The sequence below is a fragment of the Chanodichthys erythropterus genome, chromosome 5, assembly GCF_024489055.1.
Source record: "Chanodichthys erythropterus isolate Z2021 chromosome 5, ASM2448905v1, whole genome shotgun sequence".
In the NCBI taxonomy this organism is placed as follows: Eukaryota; Metazoa; Chordata; class Actinopteri; order Cypriniformes; family Xenocyprididae; genus Chanodichthys; species Chanodichthys erythropterus.
Genome location: NC_090225.1, coordinates 33251774 through 33275322, shown reverse-complemented (window position 1 = coordinate 33275322; position 23549 = coordinate 33251774). Strand labels below are relative to the sequence as shown.

The 23549-nt window shown below is 38.1% G+C and overlaps 1 protein-coding gene across 1 annotated transcript in view; it reads left to right on the top strand.

The window, feature by feature from the left end:
* The first annotated feature begins 3799 nt into the window (after positions 1–3799).
* Positions 3800–23549, top strand: part of eys (eyes shut homolog) — a 300156-nt gene continuing 280406 nt past the window's right edge. The window contains exons 1-5 of the mRNA XM_067386962.1: positions 3800–4562; positions 6469–6585; positions 13913–14115; positions 16994–17109; positions 19527–19641. Of these exons, the coding sequence (XP_067243063.1) occupies positions 3800–4562; positions 6469–6585; positions 13913–14115; positions 16994–17109; positions 19527–19641 (1314 nt within the window). The remainder of the gene's footprint in view (positions 4563–6468; positions 6586–13912; positions 14116–16993; positions 17110–19526; positions 19642–23549) is intronic.

Below are 23549 nucleotides of genomic sequence, written 5' to 3'. Positions count from 1 at the left end.
AATTTATCTTGGCATAGTTAAATAACAAGAGTTCAGTACATGGAAATGACATACAGTGAGTCTCAAACTCCATTGTTTCCTCCTTCTTATATAAATCTCATTTGTTTAAAAGACCTCCGAAGAACAGGCGAATCTCAACATAACACCCACTGTCACGTAACAGTCGGGGTGTACGCCCCAATATTTGCATATGCCCGCCCATGTTCCCAACATTATGAAAGGCATTAGACAAGGGCAGGCATTAACGTCTGGAGCAGCACAACCGAACCATCAGACTAGGTAAGCAAGCAAGAACAATAGAGAAAAATGGCAGATGGAGCAATAATAACTGACATGATTCATGATAACATCATATTTTTAGTGATATTTGTAAACTGTATTTCTAAATGTTTTGTTAGCATGTTGCTAATGTACTGTTAAATGTGGTTAAAGTTACCATCGTTTCTTACTGTATTCACGGAGACAAGAGCCGTCGTTATTTTCATTTTTAAACACTTGCAGTCTGTATAATTCATAAACACAACTTCATTCTTTATAAATCTCTCCAACAGTGTAGCATTAGCTGTTAGCCACAGAGCACAGCCTTAAATTCATTCAGAATGTAAACAATATAACAGTATACAACACTCACATAATCCGACGCATACATGCCGCATGCATGACGAACACTTTGTAAAGATCCATTTGAGGGTGTAAACTTTGTTTATGTACTGTTTAAGGCAAGCGCAAGCTTGGGGGCAGAGAGCATGAGAATTAAAGGGGCAGTAGCATAAATCGGCTCATATTTAATGATGCCCCAAAATAGGTAGTTAAAAAAATTAATTAAAAAAAATCTATGGAGTATTTTGAGCTGAAACTTCACAGACACATTCAGGGGACACCTTAGACTTATATTACATCTTGTAAAAAAACATTCGATGGCACCTTTAAACATGTTCAGTCGGGTAAACAGACTCCGACCAACGCCAACACCTATCCAACAAACTCCAACAGAGAGTTTGCTGGCGTTTGTTGGTGCGGTGTGAACTGAAACAGCTGAAAACAGCTGGCAGGTGTTAATGTCAAGCCCTGATTGTTACTAAGCCTGCCCTGGGTACACCAAAACTACCCGCATTTTTCTTGTCCGTTGCCCTCACAAATTTCTGCAGTTAAGCTTGGATGTACATTTACATTCCAATAAAGGTTATTAATGCCTCTGAATTTTGACTTTTTGCACCATTAGAATACTTATAGGCAACTAGTCATGATATCTTCCACTCCATGAAACCCATGTTAATGGTCAGTAGTACACATATATGGTGCTTTAATGTATTTGCATTGTACTAAAATGCGTTCATTTTCAATGGACATATATGCGGCTGAAACGGGTAGCCTAGTGCATCCCAAATTTTTCAACATTAACATTTTAATATAACATTATGGTCATTATGGCCTTTAGAAAAATGTTTTTTTGAGGAGGTGGAGTACACAATAGGCCCCTGTGGCACGGCCTAAGCTTTTGTCCTTAATGGCATTTTTTCCCCTACATTACTTTTACTTTTATACTTTAAGTAGTTTTGAAACCAGTACTTTTATACTTTTACTTGAGTAAAAAGCTTGAGTTGATACTTCAACTTCTACAGAAGTATTTTTAAACCCTAGTATCTATACTTCTACTTGAGTAATGAATGTGAATACTTTTGACACCAGTGATAGTGTCAGCCCAAATAATTTGCAATGTTTTGGAAAATAAATAAAAAATAAATTGTTTTAATATACATTGATTTTTACAATTAAATCTTCTTGTTTAATTTTGTGATTTATATAACTTTTGTGATGTGATGTTCTGTGTTAAAAATCTAGATGTGATACTGGATTCATCCTAAATTGCCTTAACCAAAAACATTGTTTGATTGAGTCCTGGTTGGGTTTACTTGATTGAAACATGTTATTCCAATATGAAAACATCAAGTTAAGTCAACAAGTAATCATTTGAATTCAATTTAACATGAAACAATCACATTTAAACCAGAAACCTGATACAATGGTGTTGAATCAAAATAAATTGTTTAAATAAACTGAACATCATCAAAAAAAAATTGTTTGAGTGTGGGGAACATAAAAGAATATATTTGAGAAATGTCCATACAATGGCAGTCAATGGACACCAAAACTGGTTACAAACGTTTTTCAAAATACCTTCTTGTGTTTGACAGAATAAAGAAATTGGAATGAAGGTGAGTAAATGATGACAGAATTTCCCTTTTACAATTAATGTTGTCATTCATATACAACATCAATATTTTTCTGCAAAAAATCAATTTAAAAAAAAAAGGCAAATTCAATTTAATTTCAGTCTACACAACTAGCAAAAGTGGGTGCAACACACATGACAAAAACCTCAGTGACTATGACAAGTGGAGCAGCCAGTTACTGCCCTCCTTGCCACTTGTGGTGAAAGATTTGAGGGCAATGTTTCTTCCAGGCAAAGCAGTCCAAGATTGAGAGCACACAGGAAAGGAGAGTCAAATGTGACTGCTCATTAGTTTGACTAGCCTCATGCAGGCAGGTAGAGCAGAGAGCTGGCCATTTTACTGAAGTTGAATCCCTGGGGGCAGAACGATGCCAAAGCTGTGGGAGAAATCCATGGTTCTGCAGGTTGTGAAGGAGCCCAGAAACTACATTTAAAACTTGAGCCACTCAATGTATGTCACACTCGCTGGAGGTTTTCTCATTTTGTATTCTATGCATGAGTTCCTTATTTATCCAGTTTCACAACTATTGCAGATGCTTTTTATTCCTCCACAAGAGCTATAGCTACAATTTAAAGGAATAACTCACCCAAAAAATAAAAATTCTGCCATTATTTACTCACCCTCATGTCATTCCAATGTGGAAGACAAAAATACATAAATTGTTTTTTAAGAATTGTCGCAAAGCTCTTGTCCATACACCAATAGTTCATACTCATAGTAATGGTGTTTTTCAATCTCATCCTGATATGACTGTATTTCTGTTGAACTAACTCACTTAACTGGAAAGTTTGGGTCCTATTGTTCATTTTTAATCCTAATAGTGTCACAATATACAATTGATTTTTTTTGGTAGTGCTACAGCACACCACATGTATATTATCACTGTGTGTTGTTTGCTTTTGGGATCATTTGGGAAACGGTGACTTAACAACTGAATTGTGTCCTCCCGGCTCTTCATGCAAATATATAACGCAAACAGTGTAGTCCAATTTGTGAAGCAATGACTCTTATGAGCGGGTTCTATTCAAGTGAATCAAAAACGTACCATGCAAGTAGTGTGGCCAGATTCTTGTCTGAATCAGTCTGAAATACTGCCCTGTAATATAGAAAGTTCCTTTTGTAAGCAAAATGGCCATTCTTACAAAATATACTCAAATGTATCAGAAGAGAGTTTATGAATCAGAAATTGAATCAAATCAGAAAATCTATATCAACACTCAGCACTAATTGTGATTGTATGACAAAAGCAAAATGATTCCTCAAAAAAATGAATGAAAAATGACAACATTGTCTTTTTTTTGGGTGAGCTATCCTGTAGTGCTAGAAAATATGCTATATGTTTTTTAGAGACATTTCTGTTTCAATAATTCATTTTTAAAGGCTGTAATCATGCTGTTTTTGCTATATAACATGCTATATTACTGCATTGTACATATTTACTTACAGACATCTACATGACTGATTTTCTAATCAAAACTTGGAGTTTAAAGATCCAGAAAGGCTTCAGACTGAAGACAAGCATCAAGTGGATAAACAAAGAAAATCAAGATTGAGGAAAGACAAATATGAGAAACCCAGACCTAGTTATCATTGCCTTCCTGCTCAGCTGTGTGATAGATGGCACCGTCTATGGCCAGGTAACCTGCCGCAGAGCTACGTCTCGTGAATGGCACACCCAGCCAAAGAACATCAGCATGAGGTGGACCCTCATGGAGAACACCTGCAGCAACCTGACCCAGTGCTGGAATAGACAAACTGAAACAAATGGATACTTGTGGACAACTGGGCCATATCATTTTCCTCAGCTTTGCCCACTGGAACTTCAACTTGGAGATGTGATGTTTGTTTCTGCTGATAGAATGCTGGAACAATATGGTATCCACCTAATCAGTGTGTCCAAAGAGGAGTTTGAAAAGTGCTTGATTTTAGAGCCAAGAAAGGAGCAGTTGGTGTTTGCCAACAGTATTAATGGTACTTTGCAAGTGGAATCGAAGTGGCTGGTGTCCGGTATGAATTACTTTGTGGTCGTTCATAAAGGCAGTAGTCATCTGTGTAGGCTTGGCCTACGCATTGCACTTCTGGTAAAGCCTCAGCACTGCCAGAGCTCACCTCTTCTTCGCCTGTGTTCGGGAAAAGGTGAATGCAAAACTACATTTAAAGACGATTCATTTAGCTGTCAGTGCCACAAACACTATTCAGGACGTTATTGCGAGAACATTGATGGATGCTATGAACAGCCCTGTTTAAACGGAGGCACCTGCGTGAACAAGAGAACTGCCTACACAGATCTCCCACCTTACGAATGTCTTTGTCTTACTCCGTTCACAGGTGAGGAACTCTAGTTTACTCTGCAGAAGTGAGAATTTTTCTGTTGTTTAGTAAATAACATAACATAAAACATAACATAAAAAATGTCATGCTCAATACAAGTTAAGCTAAACTAGCAGCACCTCAAATCAAATTCAGGAATTTATAAGGCATTCTCAATGAAATTCTAAATGGTGCACAACCCTGCAGTGTACTTCCATAGTAAATGCTGTATTATAACCTGCAATTTTATTTATTTTTTTAACTAAGGGACAAGCTGAAATTCTATTCTGTTGTAATCAAAATTATGCCACAAATGCTGTCGACTGAGCTTAACGTGAGCTTAACATCCCTCTAATGCAGAGTCCATTATGAATCCAAGCTGACCTTTCAATCATAATGGATAGAGGGAGGTTTAATGGGTGTCCACCCACCTACAGAGAACAGCCTAGTTTCTTTGAAGACACTTATTTATCATTTATCTATCATAATTGCGAGCATTCCACATTTAGCACTGTGCAATTATTTCAAAACCAGAGCCCCTATGGACCATTTATTTGAATAGGCATTTTTAAAATGATTTTATCCCACTGCCCCCCCCAAGTTCCTTAATCATGGTAATTATTCTCATATGTTTTTGTGCCACCTGAAAGCATTCTTTAATTGCGTGATATTTAATAGTTTTCCTCCTCCTACCATTTAATTTTCTATTCCCTGTCTTACTTGTCAATAAAATCGGCATCCAATTGTTGTTTAAATGTTGGTCTCTTGGTGAGCACCAAGGAGAGTGCAGCATTCAAAGTGGTGTAATGTTGTCATACTAGCTAATGTGGTTTGTTTTTATGTCTCCTGAATAATTCATTATACTTCTGTAAGAAGCACTGGAAGCATTCCTTAGAGACCACTGACCATGTAATAACAACTAGGCTAGTGTGATCTGAGTCAGATGAAAGGGTTAGTTCACCCAAAAATTAAAATTCTGTCATTAATTACTCACCCTCATGTCGTTCCACAACCGAAAGACCTTCGTTCATCTTTGGAACACAAATTAAGATGTTTTTGATGAAATCCGAGATGTATATGACTCGTCCATAGACATCAATTTAACCACCACTTTCAATGTCCAGAAAGGTACTAAAGACATTGTTAAAACAGTTGATGTGACTGCAGTGGTTCATCTGTAATGTTATGAAGGTCAGTTGGCAAATATATATTGAGCAAATGGCTTTTTTTTCTTATACATGTCAGTGCATAATACAATATTGCAAGTCTTCTAAAGCAACGCAGTGTTTGTGAGAGATATACACTGGTACAAGCTTTCAACTCATGTTTTTAAATTTTTTATTTTTTTTAAAATTGCTATTAAGTCATCTGCTGTCACGTTCAATAAAAAAATGGAGCCTTTGTAACACCATTGTACATTTACGCCAAACACAATTGGGTTGTCTTGTGTCACATGACCAACTGCGTCTGTGCGCGCTTTAAAAACGCAACGCTGGAATTTGATATATTTTAAGGTGAAGATAGATAGGAACGTTATCGTTTAATAATGGCTTAAAATTCACGCAAAACTATCGTATGAATTTAGAAGGCTTGTGATATTGCACACCATTTTTATAGACTACTTTTATGACAAATTTTTGGTCTTTTTTTGCCTTTTAAAATCATGCAATTTCCTTGTATGGCAAATACAATGCCGGGAAAATAATACTGCATTGGAGTGGTTATATTTGTTGATACAATTTTTTGCAAAGTCCAAACCAGATTGCACTGAATGAAGTTTAGTAAAGTCATTATTTGTGTAGTCAAGGTTTTTTTTTTTTTTTAATTCATAGAAACACCATTTTGACAAAAGGCATGCCAATAATCCGATAATGTACTGAATAAAATGCATTGATTCAATATAATGTCTATTTTCACACCATAGGTGTCAACTGCTCTGAAATCACTGGACACCTAAATTGCAGCAAAGGGTGCAAGGAAGGAGCTTGTGTACAGGTCTCAACAACTTCCTACAGATGTGAATGTTTCACAGGATATACAGGCAAGTACAGTTTAAAAAAACAGACTAATTTTAGACAGCCACTTTGAATTCAGCACTTCACAACAGAGTGATATTTCTTCTGAAGTCCACTAATGCATGCTTAATTTTTTACTGTTTGGCTTCATTTGACTCATTATGTTTTGATAATGAGTCATGTGATTAATGATGGGTCATTTTGGGTGCCTTCACAATGGTAGCACAATTATGCAAACTCAAATCTGAGTGAGGGTTTTTTATCTCTACTCGCATTAAGCTGTCTTTCCTAAGTGAATAAGCGGATTTGAAAAATGGAACAATTGAAGCCTTCATATAAGAAAGTCTTTAGAAGACTCTTGGTGCATTAATGGCCAATTATTTAATAAAGGCTTTAGCTGTAGCTTTATTTGAGTGATATGCTCAGGTTGATAAAACTCATGAATGGGGCCTTTCCTGTAGAAAAGCAATGGAAAAAACAATTTATGTTCCTGTGTCCTTCCCAGTGTGTTTATTAGGCATGGCTGTGACAGGCTTTTGGAACGTAATGAGTCTCATTTGCTTCTGTAAAACCATTGCTGGGCTAATGAGCATCTCACCCACAAACGTGTTACAAAAGTTTCACTGTCCCTTGGGTGTTCCTGATAATAACATCATGATAAAGTCTTGAGTCCAGGTGGCCTTTGCTTGTTGATTAATTGACTTTTGTGTAGTGGCTGTTTGTTCAAGCAGATAGCAGCCTCTAATGTCATGCCTACAGCTTTAATGTGGAAGAAAAATGTCTGGTTTGTCTGACACAGATTTAGGACTATCACAATCTATGATGAATTTTCACTTGAGTGGTTTTCATCACAGAAACTGGCCAATTTTGAGAATACCATCAACTGCAGTATTTAAAAAAAAAAAAAAAAAAGATGATTTTCCAAGGGTCTCAGACAAGGCAGCATTTTCGGAATATCTTACTCAAATCTGTTTAGTTGTTTGTAAAATAGCAATTTGATTTTTACAAACCTGAACCACACCAGATTTTAAGTTATATATATAAGTGTGTGTTTGTCTTATAAGTAGGGCTGGGTACCGAACTCGATACTTTTTAGGTACCGATCGAACTGCCTCGATACTACCGAGTATCGAAAAGTGTCTTGTCATTCGGTACCAAATTTCGGTACCTCCAGAATGGAGCCGATCGAGGAGAGGGGCGGAGAAATGCTTTCGCTGTCTCGTTGAGGAGCAAGTAACGTTGCGCTACATTGTTATTTATATCTAAATGTGCGAGAGGGCGACTGAATCAACGGTTTCGTTTTCAGTTTATCTCCGAATGGACGGGTGAGAAACGGCTGTTTATGTGAGCAGCCGGTTCACTACAGATACTGTTAACAGAAAACAAAAGTGTCGCACTGCCTGCAGAAACAGCGGAACGCGCAATGTTTTTTAGACTAGTTATGGACAGGTACAACACACAGCAGCTTTACATCAGCGTTCGTCCCTCAAGTCTATGGAAACTCGCGACCGGTTCGTGACAGGCTCGTTCACCTGCACGAGCACAGGCTCTGCCTCTGGCTCCAGAACGCGAACAATTCTGCTGAAAAAGAGGTATCAGCATCCTCCTGATACTGCGGATAATCTGCGGGTCGGGCCAAGTAATAAAAAAATAACATTCAAATTAATTGCGGGTGGATGAGAGATGAATCATTAATGTGTTGATTTTAATGAAGACACAGAACTCTTATTTCACGGTAAGACGCAACGAACTTGCGTCACTCTTACTTACGCTTTGATCTTGTTAATAATAATAAATTTTTTGAATAACAATTGCTGAGTGATTTAAAAAGAGCCTCACATACTTAATTTTTTGCACTGAAAACTAAACTTTATTAAAACTATTTGCACTGATTTATTGTGTTGGGTAAATTTTGTTAATTTGTGCTTTTTTTATTCCCCGCAGTGGCTCAGGAGATGAGTCTTTGAGTCTGATAAAAAGTCAACAAAGTTAAAATATAAAACCAAAGATTTTTTTGAGGTTATGTAATCTTGTTTAAACAGATTTTATAAAACTGGTACCGAAAAAGGTATCGTTTAGGTATCGGTATCGAAGTCAAGGTATCGGTATCGTCTCGGTATCGAAAATTTTTGAACGATACCCAGCCCTACTTATAAGGCTTAAGAGTGCAGCACTGCAGTAAGATGTGACTACTTTACAAGAAGCTCCATGTTTGCTTCTGTGTGAAGCTGCCAATTTGACATTAAAGGTGACATTAAAGGATTATGTTTTTAAAAGAAGTAAAATAAGTCTAAGGTGTCCCCTGAATGTGAAGTTTCAGATCAAAATACCCCATAGATTTTTTATTATTAATTTTTTTAACTGCCTATTTTGGGGCATCATTATAAACGCGCCGATTTTATGCTGCGGCCCCTTTAAATCCCGTGGTCCACGCCCACAGAGCGTGCGCTTGCCTAAAACAGTCCCTAAACAAAGTTTACACAGCTAATATAACCCTCAAAATGGATCTTTACAAAGTGTTCGTCGTGCATGCGGCATGCATGCGTCGGATTATGTGAGTATTGTATACTGTTATATTGTTTACTTCTGATTTTGAATGAGTTTGATGCTGCTCCGTGGCTAACGGCTAATGCTACACTGTTGGAGAGATTTATAAAGAATGAAGTTGTGTTTATGAATTATACAGACTGCAAGTGTTTAATAATGAAAATAGCGATGGCTCTTGTCTCCGTGAATACAGTAATAAACGATGGTAACTTTAACCACATTTAACAGTACATTAGCAACATGCTAACGAAACATTTAGAAAGACAATTTACAAATATCAGTAAAAATATAATGTTATCATGAATTATGTCAGTTATTATTGCTCCATCTGCCATTTTTCAGTATTGTTCTTGCTTGCTTACCTAGTCTGATGATTCAGCTCTGCACATCCAGACGTTAATACTGGCTGCCCTTGTCTAATGCCTTTTATAATATTGGAAATGTGAGCTGGCATGCAAAAATTGGGGGCGTACACCCCGACTGTTACGTAACAATTATGCACTGACATGTATAAGAAAAAAAAGCCATTTGCTCAATATATATTTGCCAACTGACCTTCATAACATTACGGTTGAACCACTGCAGTCACATCAACTGTTTCAACAATGTCTTTAGTACCTTTCTGGACATTGAAAGTGGTGGTTAAATTGATGTCTCAACTGTATGTTGAGATTCGCCTGTTCTTCAGAGGTCTTTTAAACAAATGAGATTTATATAAAAAGGAGGAAACAATGGAGTTTGAGACTCACTGTATGTCATTTCCATGTACTGAACTCTTGTTATTCAACTATGCCAAGATAAATTCAATTTTTCATTCAAGGGCACCTTTAAAGGGTTATTTCACCTTAAAAATGAAAATTCAGTCATTAATTACTCACCCTCATGTCGTTTCAAACCCGTACACAAATTAAGATATTTTTGATAAAATCAGATGGCTCAGTGAGGCCTGCATTGTCAGCAAGATAATTAAAGTCCCTGTAAAGTCAATTCTGAGAATTCTTTCTAAACACATTATAAATGTTACAAATGTATTGCTGAAACACATTACAAAGATTGTGAATTGTGTAATGCTTAATTGTGAAGTTAGAGCGTTAAACAGTTTTTCGCCAAGTCTCTGCTCAGGATTTTTTGGGAGGAGCTAAACAGGGGTCTGATGATGCACATCGTCCCCCGAGCATAGCCCCTCCCCTAACACTATATAACTGTCGATGACGCACCGAGCGTGGCGCCGCCTCTAACTCTACAGCTGTTCACTCGCTCAATCTCGAGAGTCATTACAGTCATACAGCCCTTTGCGCATTTAGCTAGTAAATGCCTTCATCACGCAAATGCATATTCTAATCTAATTTTTTACAAACTTTCATCAGACAGCTGGGATTCACAAGATAATCCGCTGTTTTTGGTGAATGTGACTGAACAGACCTCGGCCCCCCTCCCGCCTAGGCCTTCCTACCGTCCCACCGATAACCGATGATATATGGGGCCGGACAGAGTCTCTCCCGTCCCGGCCTTCATCCTCCCGTCTCGCGGCACCGTCATTTTTCGACTCGACAACAGTCGGCAAGTTGTGCCCACCAATGAGTGTAAGTTGCCGAGTTTGCTTACGTTATAATTAGTAGGTAGTCCACAGTAACTCTACTAAAATTTGCAACCCTCTAAATGATTCTTTTTATATGCATCAGTATGTTTGACTCAGTTGAGACGGCAGCTCTCGCGAGTGGGTGTGGTTTCAGCACCGACAACGGACACGTCTCCAGCGTTTGAGAGAAGACAGCGCTGCCTATTTTTTCGAGATTTTGATAACTTATTTCATTTACTTGCAGATTTTTTTTAATCATTCAAATTTGGCTGGGTGGTTAATAACACATTTTTCTACGGTGTGACAAACTCCGAACACATACTTTAAGATGACTTTACAGGGACTTTAACACTTTCAGATGCCCAGAAAGCTACTAAAGACATATTTAAAACAGTTCATGTGACCACAGTGGTTCAACCTTAATGTTATGAAGCGACGAGAATACTTTTGTGCGCCAAAAACAAAATAACGACTTTATTCAACAATATCTAGTGAGGGGCGATTTCAAAACACTGCTTCATGAAGCTTCAAAGCTTTACGAATCTTTTGTTTTGAATCAGTGGTTCGGAGCATGTATCAAACATGTATCAAAAAGTCACGCAATTTCAGTAAAAGAAGCTTCGTTACACCATAAGTGTCTCAAAATTTCAATGGTTCACCACTGGGGGGCGTGACTTTGGCAGTTTTGATACACGCTCCAAACCAAGCTTCATGAAGCAGTGATTTGAAATCGCCAATCACTAGATATTGTTGAATAAAGTCGTTATTTTAATTTTCTACAAAAAGAATTCTCGTCGCTTCATAACATTAAAGGGTTAGTTCACCCAAAAATGAAAAGTCTAAAAGTGTTAATCATCTTGCTGTCAATGGAGGCTTCACTGAGCCAGCGAATTTTATCAAAAATATCTTAATTTGTGTTCCGAAGATGAATGAAGGTTTTACGGGTTTTATGAGGGTGAGTAATTAATGACAGAATTTTCATTTTTGGGTGAACTAACCCTTTAATTCCTCCTAAAGTTTTCCATGTGCATCTGCGGAGGTAAATAGTGGTAGCAATTTGAGAATAAAATATTTGTGTCTTGATTTGCCTTTATCACAGGCTTTACTGCCACATATTACTAGTGATTCAACTCAATTTGATGTCAGATAACCACAAGAACCATTGCACTGTGGCATCTGTACATTAACACAGTCTCTCATTCCAGATTCTTGGAGCACCTTTTAAGGAACTGAAAGTAACTGGTCTCCAGTTCTGCTCTGTTTCGGCACCCTGTGGGGCCAGCAGCTCTCTGACTTTGCTCAAGCTGTCACCCCATTAATCATAGTGAAGTTAAAGGCTGGCCCGGTTCCGACTGCCCTAACGGACCAGAGACTACACACACATAATAATGAGGCCCACTCGTGGGACACTTCAAATGAGATTTTCTTTTGATTCCACTCTCCTGTGTACCTTATTCAGACTGCCAGGGGTTTTTGTATCTGCATGTTATGAAATTAATAGGATGTGCCCTATTGGGTACACTATTAATTTTGCTATTCACCTGCCCCATGGTTTTTGTGGAAATTCAAATCCTATAATTGTCTTGTTTCTGAGTGGTTTTAATAGCAAGGCTGGCTTTTGATTCGGATGGGTTTATATCTCTAGGTAGTGCACAACAGGGTGGCACTATCCGTTTCATATCACTGCTTTTATGATTTTCATCAACCTTCATGAAGTCATCAACCTTTATCAAACATTAAATCATGTACCTAAAAGATGCATTACTATTTCAAAGACCTCCTACGAGGAGTCGTTGCCAATCAAAGGTAGTTCTTGTAGAAGAATAAAAGAATATGTTGAGCTTTGAGTTTTATAATGTCAAGAGCTTTTTCAATTTCCCACTGTGGATCCCTGAGAAACACTGCACAGAGACGTACATGACGCCCAGTGGTGTGTCCTCAAAAGCAGTTGGGTGCCTCTGGGACTAATGACCTTTGTATCATCCCGTGAGCTTAACACACTGGAATATGCTTTAAAAACTGAACGACAAAAGAAAAGGAAAACGCAGTAACAAGGAAGATAAATGAGTTAGCTCCTGCTGAGGAACATGGAGGGGAAAAAAGAAAAAGCAAACAGAGAACCACTAGGGAATAAAATCAAATCATGTTCACCTTGAACCTACAGTGCTGCATAGTCAAGTCTAAATTTAACCTGCGAGGCGCAGAAATCAGACTGATGTTCCAATCCAGAGTTACCTTAGAGGAACCCGCAGCCTAGATGTTCTCAGTCCAAAACCTTCAGCCAGTATGATCGGGTTGTTCGGTTTACGGACAATGGGGACATAATTTGGGCCCTTGAACCTCCACATTAGTGAAGCATTCAGAGAAGTGGGAGGCGAATATGAGCTTTATGTTCTCATTTTTCCAAGACCAAATGAGAGCCATGGGACGCCACGCTGAGACCATCAGTACTCTTGACATGCTGGAACAATTGTCTGCTGTCATTGCAGTTGTAAAGTTTGAACATTTATTCTCACTAAGCAGTCAGAAGCGTACAATTTTGAGCATGATTTGGAGCTAAAGATCAGCTGTCTTAAATCAGATTAGTAGTTGTGTTTGAATACAATTCGAAGATAATTCTTTCTACAACTGTTTTTTCGTTTTAATAATTTTAATATGTACTGGTAAACAGAAGAGCATGCTTGAGTACATGCCCTAGTACTCAATGGATTTACAAATGTGTTCTAAATAATAGGTTTGATCATTTTATTTGATCAGTAATGGTCAAGCCTAATGGTTAGAGAGTTGGACTTGTAACCCGAAGGTTGTGGGTTCGAGTACCAGTGCCAATAGGAAATGTAAGGGAGTGAATGAACAGAGCTCCCTTTTACTCTCATTACCCACAACTGAGGTGCCCTTGAGCAAGGCACCGAACCCCCAATTGCCCCCAAATAGACATTAATTTTATTACACTTGTTTTTCTTTTCTTTTTTTCTTATTTCTTTTCAATATATTTATATAATGATTTCTTTAACAGCTTAACATCATACAGCTTAAATCACTGCATGGAGTCTATAGTTTTGGGTGTATGTAATTTAAATTGGTTCTAAATTTAAAAATGCAGACTAAGTAATGAATCATAATTTCATCATTAAAGTTGTTACACGCAAATGCTTGACAGAAGCATGTGTTTTCATTCTGATGATCATTTAATATCCATTCATTCTCAGCAAATTCTTGCATTGCAGGTACTTACTGTGAGCGAAAGAAGCTCCTCTGTGATTCAAACCCATGCTGGAATGACGGTCGCTGTGAGGAGACTGCAAATGGATATGTTTGCACATGCCCAGGGGGTTTCACAGGCCTCAACTGTGAGACCACCACTGAGATTGACAGCTTCTGCAAATCTAACGGATGTCAACTGGACGAAGCCTGCACCACAGACAAACTTGTGAGGCCCTTTTTTTTCTACATTGCTCCTGATGCTGTTTTTTTCCATCTTTATTTTTGCCCGAGAGAATGTGATTAATTTGAAATGCCACATGCAAATGTCTGTGACACACCTGAAGTGGATCAGCCTGTGTCACATTGAAGGTTACAATAACCATTAATAATTGTTTTGATTGCAGAATCGGCATGGCATTTGTAATATATTTATTTATTGGACTTGAGCAAGTTGTTGCACATTCAATTTAGCACAAACATTAATTATGGGATAAATAAATATGGAATTATGGGACTTTTGTGCCATGTTCACTTAGAAATGTCTCCCCATATTGTTACAGTTACAGTCTGCTGTTCATGATCCATTACAGTAATAAAGAGATGAATTTAGAAGAAAGTGGGCCAGTGGCAGACTAATTGTCTTATGTGACCTTCATTTACTTGGTAGTGAAATTCAGCACATGGGCCTGTCCGTAGCAGATTCTCATGAGGTACCTTAGTCATTTGAGAGCATGGACAGTAAAGATAGACTTTAATTTCTCTCTAACACACATACGCACACTCAGACACATTAAATTGATTTGTCTGACATTGATTTGGTCTATCTGAGACATCCTCCTAAGAGAGCTCATCTGTATGAAAATGAAATAATCCTTCACGCTGCTCCAGAACTGCACCAATGCTTATATCAGTGGGAGTCTCCATATTACTTTCATCTGGGATTGTTCTCAGCTTCTGTTACTCATCTTTGAATGACTCAGTCAGAAATAGTATTGATGTCAGTATGGGTTAGTGAAAGTCGGAGAGCAGAACCGGCTAATGACTTGTCTATTGTACTGCTTATTCAGCTCTGGATGCTCCAGTGCTGGTTATTTCTATGGTTTGTCATGATCGGCTCCAAAAAAAATTTATGTTGTAAGTCACTAATTTTGTTTGTCCTGTAGGCAGTCCAAGGTTACCGACAGGGTGCCTGTGCTGGTGCCAGAGCCGGTGTCCAATCTGGCCCCGTTCTGCTCATTTTCTCTGATATAAAGTTGGTTCCACTGGTCTCAAACCAGGAAGCAATAACATCAGTGGTCATGGGACAGGATAATGTCCTCAAGTTTTTTAAACAACTTGTGGGAAAAAAAAAAAAAACTAAACTAAATTGCTGATATTGAATGATATTTTTTTCTAAATTAATGATATTGTATAAACATAGCCATTAAGACTGTGTCTTAAGAACTAATACAAATAACTAACAATTAGTTAGGGGAAGTCAGTCTTACTTTTCTATATCAAATTCTATATTATATTCAAATCTATGTTTTTATGTAACTGACTTAAAAAAAAAAAGTTATGGATAGTTATGGAAATATTTTACAAATATAACATAAGTGTCACTATCCCAGTTCTGTGTCTTTTGTTTTGTGTGGACTTCTGTGTTGAAGTGCATTCTCTCTTACCATTGTTTCTAAATTCTCTTCCTGTGTTTGGTTTCCATTTTGTCTGTTATATTAGTTACCATAGTCACCATTATTAATTCCAGCTGTTGTTAATGATCTACTCATTGTTCGGTGTATTTAAGGCCTTGGTTTTCAATCATGCTTTGCTAGTCATTTGTTGCTGTTATCATATCCGTGTCTTGGATCTTGAGTTCCTGGATGTTCCTTATTTCCTATGTGGAATCTTTTCATTTAAGTTGTGTGTGCAAGTAGATTCCCTCTCTCTGCTTCGCCCAATCAGGAATTTTTTTATCACTTTTATTTGATGTCTGACCATTACATCAAGACCAACCTCTGATGGGATTAGCTATTTTGTTTTATGTTATTTTTGTTATTAAAAATAAGAACAAAGAAGGAAATTACAAACAATAGGACAAATACAATATAAGAAAATATGAATGAAACTAAGTTTTTTTCAGGTACAATAGGTTTATTTAACATATAGTAAGAAATAGAACAAAAAAGGAATAATCAAATGTAAAAAATAAAATACTGTCTACTAGTCTTCACTGTATGAATTAATATAAATGTATTATTATTAAAGCTAAAAAAAAGTTATTCAGTCAAATGCAGCAAGGTTTTTTTTTTTTTTCTTGTTTGAAAGTCAGGTTTATTAGGCTGCTGTCACTTTAAGAACGAATGCACGGATCCAATATACTGATACACATCCAGTTTACACCCAACTGTTTACTTTCACTTGAGATATAACCCACCATGACTAAATTGACATAATTGTGTGTATTCGACCATTCAGGTGCAATAATGTGAAAGAGAAATGAATACGTGAACACATGCTGAGAGACGCAGCTTTCTGTGTGCACACTTCAGCTGTGTCAATCAGCCTGAGCAGTGAGCACCATATTGAGTTCTTTTTCACGACTTACTGCACTTAACTGTTTTTAACAACTATTTAATAACTATTGTTTGTTTAATGCGTTTCATCACTCTAAAGTGTCAATAGTGCTGAGCTATACTTATATATTTACATACTGCGATATACATAATATAGCAAAAATCTCTAGACCGTCACCATGATATATACCATCATATCGCCAAGCCCTACTTTGAATGTTTAAAAATATGTCCTCAAAACTACTAATAAAGATTACAATGCACTATGCTTGTTTGCGGCTGTGTTGCATAGCACGTTACATTGTTTGGCTGGGTTATATAGCCAGTTACATTGTTTGGCTTTCAAATGAATGAAAATGTGAATGTGCAGATCCCCTGGGACAAACCTCAGCTCTGGCCAAGCACCAGCAGCTCTTGGTGAAAAAGTGTTAGTTGATGCAAATATAATGGTGTTCAAGCTCACCTTAGGTTGTGATTTAGATTTCAGCATGTCTCTCCAATTGACGTGTAACCAACCCTCTTTGGGGTGTTCTGTTTCTTTTTATACAGAATTCCACATGCATATGTGTAGACCCGGCATGCTCGGAGCAGGCGGAGATGTGTGGCACTTTGCCCTGTCTCAACGGTGGCATCTGTGTAGTTCAGAATGGCCAATATCATTGCAGGTAAGAGAATTGAGAATATTCAATGACTTGTTAGCTCAGGTCATCAGCATTAGTATTTCTGGTAAAGGCATTTTAATTATCATTTCTCTTGTCACAGCCTAAAGAAAACTTTAGATTGTCTAAAGTAATTTTGCTTGCTTAAAGTCAATATTGACATTTGAATGAACTTTTTAATGCAGTATTCCTTGTCTTATTTGAATTACTCTATATGCATGTTATTCAAATATCTGAGTTGTATTCCGTTTTCTTGCTCTTATTTTGAAGTTTGTTAACCCATTTGTCTTGTGTGTGTATATGTTTGTGTTTTGTATTTGACTTCATGCTGTGCTACGCAGACCAATCTGCATCTGATTTGCAGCAGTGCATGTCAGTTTAAAAATGTTGTCCGATTTGAGACCGCTCCTTCACCATGATACTGTGATGTATGCCATTAAAGTAAAGCTCAGCGCAGCTTCTCCAGAGCGGTTGTACAAGCTCTGATGATGACAGCTATTTCACAATTGGCCAGACTTTCATGTTTATTCTGACACCTTTAGTTCCCCTATTGCTCACAAATCTCTGTTTTTACACCAGTAGAAATCATTTCATGCTCTATTGTGTCATATTTATCATACTAAAAATAATAAAAAAATTTATAGACTCCATTTTATTGATATTTAAATATTATAAACTTATTTGGAACTTTATTTTTGTACATACAGGCACTCTGTTAAAGGGTTAGTTCACCCAAAAATGAAAATTCTGTCATTTATCACTTACCCTCATGCCGTGGGTAAGTCTTCGGAACACAAATTAAGGTATTTTAGTTGAAATCCAATGGCTCCGTGAGGCCTCCATTGGGAGCAATGACATTTCCTCTCTCAAGATCCATAAAGGTACTAAAAACATATTTAAATCGGTTCATGTGAGTACAGTGATTCAATATTAATATTATAAAGCGACGAGAATATTTTTGGAGTGCCAAAAAAACAAAATAACGACTTATTTAGTGATGACTGATTTCAAAACACTGCTTCAGGAAGCATCAGAACACAATGAATCTGAAATGCCTGTTTTATTTGACAAATATTGCATCTAATCCACTTTGACTGTGATAAAGAAAGCTATCACCTTGTGAGCATCACTACGGGAAACTGTCCACCCTGACTGTTGGCTGCAAATCGCAGTCAAAGTCTCCTAGCCTCCTTTCTCTGATGGTCTTGTCCTCTGTAAGCTGATGGTTGGTTGGTTGGTTAGTCTACGTTCATTGTTTCTTGTTTATATTTTAGCAATTAAAGCTAATTTAAACTCCCATGTATTCTGGGACATGTTTGTTATATCCAGATTTTCTTCTTCTTTTTTTTCTTTTTTTTTTTTTTGTTAAGGTCAATTAAAGAATATGTGCAAATGGGGAAAATAATTATAGGAAATGCTCCACTTTTTTTGTATCAAATCAGAAAACCAGCTTTTCAGAAACACTTTTCCCATGAATCACTTGTGCGTTTGGGTTTGTTGATGTCTGTGTAATAGTAGTACCTGTTCATAGTTTGTGTTAAAGGTATTCATTTTACATTCTTTTGACAAATTGCTTCGTTATGAAACTCACATTTTGAAATGCTGAATGTCATGTGTGCTGTGATTGTGTGTGTTTCTTAGTATGTGATTATACTGGCCAAAAATAGGAATATAGTCTGTAGACAGTGAAATGTTCATTAAATCTCCACTTGTAAGATTTAATATTCAGCCTTTGACAGATTTTGAATTACTTCCTGCTGATAATAAGGGAATACGCTACAGTTTCAGAATCCGCTACACTTTATGAGAACTTCCAGTCCTTGGGGGATTCACAGCTATGTCTTCTCTTGCTTCTGTTCATCTTTCTAGTTTTTATTAGCAAAGATCACTTGAATCAATACATTTGATGGCCCCTCTGACTAAATGACAAACGTAAGATAAGATAGAGATTGAAAGGGGAAAAATGAATTAAAAATTGAGAAAAAGAATGACTAGAGGATGATAGTGTGTGTGTAAAGAGAAGGGCAGATAAAAGCAATAGCAGCTGGTCACCTTAGAGTCTGTGTTAATAATTGAGTGATCTTGCCTTTGTGTCAGAATAATATTACTGAAGTCTTATCACAGCAGAAGGATGACAAAGATCTGACTGAGGCTAAGGAAACAAGAGGATTCATGAAGCATATGTGCCAGAGGTTGAACATTTAACAGACATTCTTGTCATGCATTTGCTTAAAGGGTCTTTTAATTCTCCACAAATGTCACCAAGGAGCATAATGGTGATAATGACACACCAGTGACATCTAAAAAAAAAAAAAAGCATAAAGTGCCTGCATTTTATCAACCTGATTGTTACTCTGGGCCATTTTTTTCCCCTTAGAAGTCTATTTTTATATGTGGCTAAAGTTAATGTCATCTTCCTGTAGATGCCGGCAAGGTTTTTCTGGAGAGAACTGTGAAGAAATAATTGACTTCTGCAAGCTGCTCAGTATTAACTGCCTGAATGAGGGATTGTGTCTCAACCTAGTTGGAGGATATAATGTAAGTAACATATTTTTTTTTTGCAGTGGTTTATTTGCACATGAAAAAAAAAAAAATCATTTCAGATCACATACATTTGTTATATTACTCCATTAAAAGGGGCTTTTGCACTGGAGGAACCTTTTCATAGTTCCTAGAACTATTGGCTGAAGTACTCGGGTTTTGCTGTGTTCGCACCACAGGAATGATTTTAGTTCTAGGAACTCCTTTTGGGAGAACTAAATTAGCTGCTACTTCAGAGTAGGGTCTAAACCAGCACTAGAGGAACTATCAGTGATGTAAGTGTATGCTGATTTTGTCAAACGCATGTCAAACACAGGCACCCGGTATGTTTAAAAAGCTGTGTAAACATATTTACTTCACAAACATGGAAAACAGCGATAACGGCATTTACCTGTTGTCTGCAGGGTTGTTCTTTTCTCCGCCTCGATGATATGAAATACTGAAACAGGAGATTTCCTCTCTTAGCCCCACTTTTTGCTCTTTCAGTCACATAAATTATGCGTTTACATTCCATCTCCCTTATCATGAAACCCACGACACACAACAAATACAGCTCTGATCACGGCATCCGCCATCCACTGGTTTTTACCGTTTGTAAATGCTGTGCTTAAAGATGCCATTTCGGCTGCTTCAGAATTACTATTTCCGGTGCTAATGCAACCAGAAACATGGCCCAGGGGAGAAATTAGTTCTTGGGGAACTATCCTAGTGGCTAGTTAACTGAGTTCCTAGAACTATTCGGTGCAAAAGTGCTTAAAGAGAAGCTAAATGAGAACTTGTGGATTAAAAGAGATGTATATGCTGTGTGTGGTGTTAGGAAGTTTGTAGAGAAATGTTGTCTTTATACACTCACCGGTCACTTTAATAGGTACACCTTGTTTGTACTGGGTTGGAACCCTTTTTACCTTGGGAACTTCTTTAATTCTTCATGGCATATATTTAACAAGGTGCTCGAAACATTCCTTAGAGATTTTGGTCCATATTTACATGATAGCATCACACAGTTGCTGCAGATTTGTCGGCTGCACATCAGTGATACGAATCAACCGTTCCACCACATCCCGAAAGTGCTCTAATGGATTGAGATCTGGTGACTGTGGAGGCCATTTGAGTATAGTGAACTCATAGTCATGTTCAAGAGACCAGTTTGAGATTATTTGAGCTTTGGAAGTAGCCATCAGACAATGGATACACTGTGATCATAAAGGGATGGACATGGTTAGCAGCAATACTCAGGTAGGCTGTGGGGTTTAAATGATGCTCAATTGGTATTAAGGGGCCCAAAGTGTGCCAAGAAAATATCCCCCACACCATTACATCACCAGCAGCAACCATGGATACAAGGCAGGATGGATCCATGCTTTCATGTTGTTTACACCAAATTCTATTCCATAGAATTCTATTCAATATCCTGTTTTAAGCTGACAGGAGTGGCACCCGGTGTGTCTTCTGCTGCTGTAGTCCATCCGCTTCAAGGTTCGATGTGTTGTGCATCCAGAGATGCTCTTCTGCAGACCTCGGTTGTAACCAGTGGTTATTTGAGTTACTGTTGGCTTTCTATCAGCTCGAACCAGTTTAGCCATTCTCCTCTGACCTCTGGCATTAACAAGACCTTTTCACTCAGAGAACTGCTGCTCACTAGATACCTTCTCTCTTTCGATCATTCTCTGAATACTCTATGGTTGTGTGTGAAAATCCCAGCAGATCAGCAGTTCCTGAAATGCTCAGACCAGCCCGTCTGGTACCAACAACCATGCCATGTTCAAAGTCACGTTCAAAATCTTTCCTCCCCATTGTTATACTCAGTTTGAATTTCAGCAAACCGTCTTGACCAAGGCTACATGCTTTAAAATCATTGAGTTGCTGCCATGTGATTGGCTGATTAGATATTTGCTTTAACGAGCAGTTGAACAGGTGTACCTAATAAAGTGGCAGATGAGTGTGTATATATATTTATACAACAGTTCTTTCTGGTTCATGAATCTGGTTGGCTGATAGCCGTGCAATATTTTAGTGATAACAGCACTACCTTTTTACCTTTTGTATCACTCCGCTAGCGTGGATGGCCGCCGAGTAAATCCAACGTAATTTTTGCGAATACTACACTTGTTGTACCACGAACTGTAGTTTTAAGAGTTTTTTAGGCGAGAATGTAGTTGTTTAGACCTGAATTATGTGACTTATATTTAATCATAGCGCCTATTTTACAATTTAAGACGTTTTCGGAGATGCACGCTCCAGGCCGTCAATGGCCGTTCAGGGGTTGTGTACGCGCCGAGAACAGCTTCATCTCGGACAGTGCTTCGGGGATTTGCCACTGGCTCTTAAGGCAGGAACACACCAAGCCGACGGTCGGCCGTTGGGCAGTTTTTCTTCGTCGGCCGACTAAGTTTTCTCAGTGTGTTCCGCACCGTCAGCCTTTTTTCGGCCGATTCGAAATGTTGAATCGGCGTTGGAGCTCGTCGGTCTGTCGGGCCATCTGATCATTCTGATTGGCTGCTCAGCTACTGCCGCCTGCTGTTTCGGAAACGCATTTCATCTCATGCAGGCGCAGAACTGACGTGCTGCTTGGCCATCGGCTGTTTAGCGTCGGTTTGGTGTGGCAGGGCAACTTTGGACACTGACGCTGCCGACGTGAGCCAACCCCACAGTTTGTTTTTGTCGCCACTAATTCGTCGGCTTGGTGTTTTCTGGCCTTTATAGTGCAGCAGAACTAAGTAATTTTTTTTACCTTCATAAATAGTTTTCTAAGTCCTCACGATGGTTAATTGACTTGTAGTGGTGTGTTTGAGGCGTGCACTAACCCTCTCTGGCACGTCTACGCCAGAATACAGCACTTGCAAGTTGAGCTGCACCGACCCCACACAATCTCACTGAAGGAACCTGTAGGGGGAAAACAGTTCCGCTTTAAACATGAGACATAAATAATTTTGGGTACATAAAATGGGCAAATCTTTGGTCTTATTAATCCATTACTTGTTCCAGAGCAAGTCGAATTGTGCTATGTTAAATTTGATCTTTTAATATATAAGGCTATATTCAACTTGCATCCTCTATTATATAGCATCGGGGCTAAAATCGTGCAGTCTGAACTCCGCTTTAGCTGTAAAAAGGACAAATACAAAGATCGGTTTCCTCAGCGGACATTCAAACGGACTTTTATAATGGATAAGAATGAATGTTATTTCAGACACAGGTACTGTAATACTCGCTCAGGCGATCTCTCTCTCTCTATAATACTGTACAAAATACAATAAGGCCGTGTGTCCACCACCAGGCGCTCTGCTGATAACGCCTATCTGTGAGCGCTTGAGAGCGCTTCTGCAGCGCAGCGTTTTTTCCGTTGAGACGCTTTGTTGCTATGATACGGAATATCTGCGGCACTGTTACTTATAACTGATTTTGCAGGTAATTTGTTTCAGACTTAAAATGTTGACACAATGTGAAATTACTTTGCTATGTATTTTCGGAGAGCAGCAATATTAATTTCATATCCATTTTGTTCCGTTTTCTTCTCGTTGATGTCATTGTACAGCAAGAATGTTGTGACAGTTGGTTGGTGTTGTATTTGTCCCGCCCCTCCTCCACTCTGATTGGACGGCTGGCTAAAAAGTGACAGTGATGAGCGCAGTGTTTTACTCAAAGTTGAACATTCTTCAACTCGAGGCGACCAGTAAAAAACACCCAGCTCTCAGCCCTTGAGTGTGAAAAAGACGCGTAGTGCCTCGTTACGCTCCTGGCGTTTAAAAAACGCAGCGCTCCCATTGAAAACAATTGAAAAAGTACGCTAGCAGCTGGAAAAAACCCTCTGTTGGACACACAGCAGTTTCAATGGAGGGTCTCAATGTTCCTTCGTTACTAGTTCTGAAATGACGTTTTAGAATTAGTAACGTAGACTTGGTCCA